The sequence below is a fragment of the Trichechus manatus genome, unplaced genomic scaffold, assembly GCF_000243295.1.
Source record: "Trichechus manatus latirostris isolate Lorelei unplaced genomic scaffold, TriManLat1.0 scaffold00183, whole genome shotgun sequence".
Classification (NCBI taxonomy): Eukaryota; Metazoa; Chordata; class Mammalia; order Sirenia; family Trichechidae; genus Trichechus; species Trichechus manatus.
The window spans coordinates 501168-509342 of NW_004444119.1; the positions used below are offsets into that span (position 1 = coordinate 501168).

The 8175-nt window shown below is 43.1% G+C and overlaps 1 protein-coding gene across 1 annotated transcript in view; it reads right to left on the reverse strand.

Annotated features, from left to right (window-relative positions):
- The window catches only part of ZNF236 (zinc finger protein 236), an 82903-nt gene that overhangs the window by 16660 nt on the left and 58068 nt on the right, over positions 1 to 8175 (reverse strand). The window contains exons 25-27 of the mRNA XM_023741569.1: positions 7115 to 7270; positions 1890 to 2077; positions 701 to 832 (exon numbers count right to left, since the gene is read on the reverse strand). Coding sequence (XP_023597337.1) covers positions 701 to 832; positions 1890 to 2077; positions 7115 to 7270 — 476 coding nt within the window. The remainder of the gene's footprint in view (positions 1 to 700; positions 833 to 1889; positions 2078 to 7114; positions 7271 to 8175) is intronic.

Genomic DNA, 8175 nt, shown 5'->3' on the forward strand with positions numbered 1-8175 from the left:
GTGATGTCTGACCAGTAGGCAAGTATAAGAAGATAATAATAAACATAAAATAGATTTCTACATTACTGAATGCTCCCTCTAATTCTGTGGTACTAAGATCCCACCCAACAAAAAGTAGGAAATACAATCACGGAACAAAGGAGGCCTGGGACCCGTCGCTCAGTTCTTCTGCCCCAGGTCCTCACCTAGCTCAGCCCTTCTTCTCACACAGGACGCTGCCCTGTGATACTTCCAGGAGTGTCTCCAACACTCAGACCACAGTCCACGCCCTTCGTCCCTCTGCACTGCCTTTCTTCACACACCTGTGGTTCTCCAACAGGTACTACATGTCTGTTCACTGTCTCAACCCGCCCCAGCATCTGGACCAGTACTGGGATATGGCTATCACTCAAATACTTACTGATGAATTAATAAAGAGGCCAAAACAGATCCACATAATGAAAATGCTAGAGGTTTTAGGATGAAGGAAAAAATTTCTAACTAAGAAATAAGAAATCAATACATGATTTCTCTGTTGGGATAAAAAGAGCTTATTAAGGAGTTAATAAACATGTAAATAAGAATGATATTTGAGGTTATACAACTACATAAAAATCACACATCATGAGAAAATGTTATGCCTCTTTAACAAACTGGTCACCCCCTCTGCATCTCTACATCCACATGCAACGTGAGCAGTGTGAACACAGAGTGTACTCACCTGGTAAGCCAGTTCTTCGCACCCGGCCGAGGATGCATGCGGCGTGTGGCTCACCAGGATTACCTGCGGGGAGCCTGTGCCGCCCGGGCCCGAGAGGGACGGGTCCGTGAGTAATGCTGGGAACTGCTGGCCCTGGAAAGAGAATAGCGGTGTCTTCAGAAGCCTTAATGTTATCAGATCAACTGATAATTTAAAAGATCTTCTATGGTGCAGCCACTGTGGAAAACAGCTTGGCAGTTCCTCTAAAAGTTAAACATAGAACTACCAACCAAAAAAAACCCAAACCCATTGCATTGAGTCAATTCTTGCTCATAGTGACCCTACAGGACAGAGTAGAACTGCCCAATAGGGTTTCCAAGTCTATAATCTTTACAGAAGCAGATTGCCACATCTTTCACCCGAACAGCAGCTGGTGGGTTCAAACCATTGACCTTTCGATTATCAGTTGAGCACTTAACCACTATGCCACTAGGGCTCCTCAGAACTACCATATGACACAGTAATTCCACCCTGAAGTACCATTTATACATGAAAACCTACATTAACACAAAAACTGTACACAAATGTTCATAGTAGCTTTATTCCAAAAAGTGGAAACAACCCAAATGTTTCTCCACTGAAAAATGGATAAACAACACGTGGTATATCCATACAGTGGAATATTGTTCATACTATAACATAAACAAACCTCAGACATATTACGCTTAATGCATAAACCACATCAGACACACACATTATAAAAGAGTATCATCCCTTTATGAAATGCATGAATGAAATTGGTTTGCCAAGTAACATGCAATGGTTGTGTTAACCTAAAAAAAGGGTCTCACAGTTGCAAAGGTAGTTCTTACAATGCAGCCAGGCTACATTTTGGAGTTTTCAGTTAGATAACAGTTACAATCATACCCTCTTCAAGGAATGTCAGTTAACTTCTTCCTCTCATGCATGATTTTAATTCAAGAAACAATACCGTTCTGGCCATCAGTATCTCCAACAATTCCCTGTATTGTAAAACAGGACACCAACTGAAATGGAAACCAGTCTTTGAAAAACAAAATGATACTGAGGGGCACCAGAAGGGGCTCTTTACCAGCCGTGCGGCAGAGTTTCATGGTGGCAGTTTACAGCTGACCACAGGCCCTGGAAGGAGGCGAGTAACTGTGAAGGCACAGGTGGGACCTGCCCTTACCTGAGAGGTGATGTTTAGCGTCACCGTGTCAAGGCCCCCGGAGAGCATGCCCTGAGTGTCGGCCAGCGTGAGTGTGACGCTGGCATCGCCTCCCACCCCCGACGACGCCATGACCAGGTTCTGCGTGGATATGGTGGACGGAGACATGGGCGTGGTGGAAGGAAGGCTCCCAGGGGTGGCGTTCAGTTCTACAAAAGAGGCAAGAAGAGCAGGTCAATGGGAACGCTAGATAAGCTGACTTGTCACGGCATGGGAAGAACAGTTTTCATAAAGGAACTAATCTGTAGTCACGATGAGCACAAACTCTGCCTAAGTTTTTGAAACTACATCAAAGAAGTCATCTAATCTTTCACTCTAATTTTGCCATAAAGGTTTTTTTACTTTCTAGACGTCGTTACAGATGAGCACGTGGCTGTGTCTTAAGCAAGTACAGGGAAAGCCAGAGACGGCGCATCCAGTCACGCTGGTAACGCAGAAAGGAAATGCAAACGTGAGCTTCCAGGATTCATTATCCTGACTCAGGGCAAAAGAGAAGAGCCTGAAGAAGAGAATCCAACAGGATCCACGGACCAAGGACTGGTTCTGAAGCTCACATTCCTTCTGCTTATGCTCTCACTCTCATCCCCCGGGGTTGTCTGCCTGTCCTTAATACACGCACTCAGAACAAACCTCGCTCAACCCTTTTAATGTTAACTTGCCCTGTGCGACATCTTAGGTGTCTTTGCCAAGACAATGTAACTGTAACTCGCCACAAAGAACTATGTTGGACATTTCCGCCTTGTAACCAACAATATAAGAGAAAGGAAGATATCCAGGGCAGAGGAGGGCAAAGAAAGGCCTTCTCTTCTGCAAATCAGACACTCATGCACCCTACTGGCAAACAAGATTATCAAAGCCCTTTGGTGGGCACCCCCACAAAGGATGTTTAAGCTGTTACTGGTGAACACACACGTGCACACACTTGCTCTCTCACTCTATCCTCACGGTCCATTTCTCCATCCATCTAATCATGTAACCGGTACTTCTTTATCATCCACCGTGCCAGCCGCAGTGCCAGGTGCTAAGACACTGCACAACAAATACACGTAAGCTCAGAAAAGAGTCCTCGATGGAGATGGGAACAAAGTGAGACAGCCCTTAATGCTATGTGAAACGGCAAAGCCGGGCAGCCTGGCCTGGTCTCAGAGCCAGCAGGGAGCCAGGTTACTTGCCTGTAAGTGGAGCTCTCCAGACAAATGCCTCCACATATGCACACCCTTGGAGTCTCGCTCTGTGCTGCTCAGACCTGGAACTTTTCACAGCAGCAACTACTAGGAGTCAGGAGTCTTATAGGGAAGCAGCCACTGCGGCTGCAGATAAGCTGTAAGGAGACTGCAGATCCCACCCACCATCCCAGCACAGTGATAAGTGCACTCCCGAGAGGAACCAGCACTGTCCTCAGCGACGATGCACATGGATTTGTGTGAAGACTCCAGTTACCAGTACGTCAGCCAACCTCGTGTCCATTACAAAGTGGCTTCCACACAGCCTTACTCATACCAGCCAGTACCTGTGTAGTATCTTACAGTGCATGAACGGAGACTCAACAGGAAGGCCCTGCAGAGCTGGCGCTAAGAAACCACGTGGGTTGCGATTCCACCAGAAACATGAAGGAATAGGCGGGGACCCCAGGGCTGATTGCTGTCCGCACTGGCATGGTCTGCTGCCAAAGCCCCAGAGGCTGGCCGCAGCCACACTGTGAATCACATACCCACAACTCTCATCCAAATGACACTTAAAAAGCAAAGCCAAAAATTAATGGGATTCATTACTCTTTAGACAGCAAAGAATGCAAAGCCTATCCTAACTTCTGAAATAAAGAAGCCAGAGGGCTTCTCCCCTCTCCCCAGCTAAACGTCTCTGACTCTCTTGTGGTTCCTAATGAACCAAAGATTCCAGAGCTGCGTGGCACGACGGGGCTCAGCAGACAACAGGGGCCTGTGTGCTCCTTTAACTGACGTGATGGTTGACAGCTCCAGGCAAGTTCAGAGTTCACATTTCAACTCAGTGTGGGGGAAGAACCTTTAATAACGCCCTTAGTCCAGTGAGTTTTCCACAAAGAGGATGATGCCAATTCAAGTAGAACTACCCTCAATGTGATTAAAAAGAAAAAAATGAACATTTCTTAAGTACTCAAATAGGTTTTTAAAAGCTATAATTACATTTGTTTAATATTCATAGCTCTTAACTACATAAAAGATGTGTTTAAAGCCCTGAAAGCCACAGTTTTCAATTCAAAATAAATAGCCGTAACTTGAGAATTAGAATCCAATATTTAAGTGAATATTGTACATATTTACTTTTATTTCCTATCTACTTTTCTGAAACCACAGTTCCCTCAGGACACACTTGATTCTGAGTCAAAAAGTTCTCCTTTAAAGGATTAATAAACACTACATGTTCCTCAAACCCAACACTGCCTTAAATCATCATTGGAATAAGGTTTGTAGCTTCTAAGATTAACTCCATCATAATTCTGGAAGGTTTCATAAGTAGAAAGAAGCATTAGCCTTGCCACTGATTCTCAAGTATCACGTCTCAGAAGAGCCTTGTTTAATCTCAAAACAATGTCACCTCAGTTTCAATTCTCACTGGGGTGACTTTGACTCCAAGGTAGACACTGCCCGCAAAGATGCAATACCCTGACCGCTACAATGGAGACAGGATCGGCTGCTTAGTAACTAGCATTGACGGAATGTGCAACCACTCCAAAGAACCAAGTGGAATAGTAGATAAAGAATCTCTTCCTATATCGAGGAGTATCCAAAGATGCCACGGGAATTTGAGAACATAATATAACTCACTGCTCATAAAAAGAGCTGGTGTAATATTAATAAAACACAAATGTTCTTTAATTAAGAATTCATCTTTTACTTTACAACATCACCGGATCTTTGAAAAATATTTTCTAAAAAAATAAGGCAGCAAAATTTAATGTGTGAGATAAGCTAAATCACATTAAAAATAATGATAATAATAAAAGCGATATCTCAGCTAGCTCTTTTTAAAAAAAAAAGTCTAAAAGAAAGAAAAAAAATTAAGTCAGCAAAAAGAGTCTGTTTTTCAGGAATCCTCACTGGCGTGTCATGTGGAGCCTTATGCGCACTGATGGCTGGGAATGATGCTGCCCTGAGAGAACCTCCCTCCACTCTCTGTGAGACTCATCAGTGTGTACCTGAGGAGGCAACTTTACCAGGAAAAATACTCCGTACCTAAGCCACTGTACTCCAGCCAGAGGAGAGCAGTTTAAAGAAATACTGGCAGCCAGAACAGACCCTTGGAGCTCACATGTTCTCATCCCATCCATTTTTCCACTCTGACCAGAACACCCCCGATTTTGAACTAAGGAAGCCGCTGCACCAGCAAACATCCAGGTCCACCAAGCTGCACAGGAAACTACTCCACAGAAGTTAGAACAGCTAGACTACCATTGTCTTTCCATCAGTTTGCCAAGGAGCGGCTACAGGATTCAAGCAGAGCTTCCATGAAGACACAGGATTCCACGATAGCCAGTTCAGTCTTCGGCAAAGCAAGCAGGGGCCAAGTTTAATTCCAAAAATCTCCTGAACTGAGACCCACAACAACGTGACAACCATTCACTCTGCCCCCACACAAGAAATATCCTCATATCTCAACATGCACCAGGCCAAAGTGGGAAAGATAGTAAACTCAAAGTTTAAGGTTAGGAGTCTAGAGATGGCGAGCAACAACGCAGTCTATGCTTTGTATAAAAAGTGTGTTATGTAACTTCGATTGTATATGATCTACTTTGGATATTTTACCCATTATAGACTAAATAATAACCTGAAATTCTCAGCTTTTATCAATTAAAATATAAAGCAAAAAGCAAAATTCTGCTTAATTGAAAAACAAAACAAAGAAGTCCTCCCTTATTTCAAATTAGTAAGTAAAAGAACTAAATTCTATGACAGAGTATGTTAAAGGCCAAAATTTAAGCAAACAAACTGATAAAGGAGGAACAGGGTTAGAGTCAAGTGGACGTGGTGGGACAATGGAGGGCAGAAGTGATCCAGTGGAGCTCATATCTGGCCAGGATTTGAGAGGCGGGACCTGCCTGGCCCTGCAGCTATGTGACTTGGACAAAGCTCTCAGCCAGTCGGGCCTGACGCCACACTGTTAGCCAACAAGAGGGAGACAGAATGCTGCCCCTCAGCTCCCAAGTGGCCCACCGTCCTCAGATCCCGGCCTTGTCTCATGCATGCTGCCTTGCATAAGACATCAGAAGCGTCCGTGGCCAGGCCAAGCTCCCGCCATGCGCATGCTGGGCACCATGGTCCCTCCTTTACAGGTCATCCCAGATGCAGTTTCACAGCCATTTGTGGGAGTCTTTAGTCAATGCCTGCACCCTGCTAGCTTCTAAGATCCAAAACGTAGGGGACCACATCTACTTTGCTCAGTATTGTACTCCCAAACTTACTACAATCCCTACCACACAGTAGATGCTACAGTATTTTATTGAATGAAGAAATGACTAGATAAGAAAGCATTTCAATTAAGCATAAAAAATAGCCTCACTTTTGAGAACAAATACACCTGATCATTAAAATTTTTTTCTCAAAAAATTATCTAAAGTGTTGGAAAATAAGAAGGCTAAAAAATGAATGAAATCTCTAGGAGGTCAAGAAAACCAGATGTTATCTTAAACTTTTAACTATTACTTACCAATCTGTGATTTATTTTACTTGAGCTTGTTTGCTAATAAGCCATTTATTTCTGATAAAAGTCTGTACTTTGAAGCCTAAGAAAGCTGCCTTCTTTCAAGTTTGTTATCCTACTGCCAGCTGGTGGCAGAAAGTTCACCCTGCAGGACAAACAGGAACGATCCCAGCGCTGGGCTGGAGAGCAACAGCTCTGTACACAGGGGCACTGCATGCTAACTGCACCCTTTCGTGCGTATTTCAATAAAATTACTTATTTCTATCCCTTAAAAGGTAGCATTGTGAACTGGTTAAGTCCAGAGAGAATTCTGTAGCCTAGAATTATACCTAAGCCACTAAGCATTGTTAAATTATACTTCACTTATACATTCTACATATATTATTATACATATATTATTCTACACATTTGTTGCTGGAAGGTTTTACTCCTCCCCATTTGCTGTTTGCACCGCCCTATGACTGCGACATCTTATAACACCTTTCTTGGCTACATCATTAGCTGCGTACCTGAAGAGTTTAATGTTGCGCTCTGTGAGAGCAATTGATCGTTGCTTATTGTTAAGGTGGCACCTGTGGACTGATTGTTGATTGTAGGTGCCGACAATCGTATGCTTCCATTTAGTTCACTACTTCCATTAGAGTTGTGTTGAATAAGATCTTGACCTGAATGGAAATTAATATTGTGATATCTGAAAATAACATGTGCATTTACATACTATAAAGTGTGTTAAAAACAGAACATCCTCAAAACTTTCATTTTTAATAATATATATAAAAAATGAAAATAAGACCACCAAAGACATTTTCCTAAGTGATAGTTATTTCTTCATGCTTTTTGTAAGTGGTTGAAGGGTGTCTAAAATGCTCCTTAGAATACTACTTTAACTTAGACTTACACATGCTTGTTGAGTAAAACTTCCACTGAAGCGAAAACACTCCCAATGTAGCGGACTGCCAGATGTGGAAAAACTGTGTCTCAGTGGGTCGAAAGGACATCATGCCCAGTACCACACCTCCCTGACTGGCCCCACTTAGCGGCTTGCTGAAGTCGCCCTGCAGTGAGTCTCTGCTGCACAACCCAGCGACGGCTGCTTGTGCCCCGCGGAGGGCACAAAGACACGCTCTAACGTGCCCATGACATTCTCTCACCAACTGACATCTGCTTTGGGTCCTAAACCTGCCCAAGCCAGTTTGACCAGCTTTTATATAATTTAAACAGTAAAGAAACAAATGGCATCTGAGAATAAAAACACTGTCAATATTTCAACGAAAGCCAAATTGAATGCTTTGGGAAGACTTGATAACGATAAGTCACTTCTAAAAAAAAAACTGCTGCCAAATTTGGTGTAAGACAACAAAACTGGGGGGAAAAGCATCAGCAGGTAAAAGAATTCTGCACTCTGCTTTATAGTTATCTAAATTCTCATGCTATATTAAAGAAATCAAAATCGGAAATGAAGTTATGCATTACGGGCATGATCTATGAAAAAAAAAAAGGAAGAAAACTGCAGAACTCTATCAGCAGAGCAGACCTACATTCAAGAGATGGGTGGATGATGTTCAGGGGA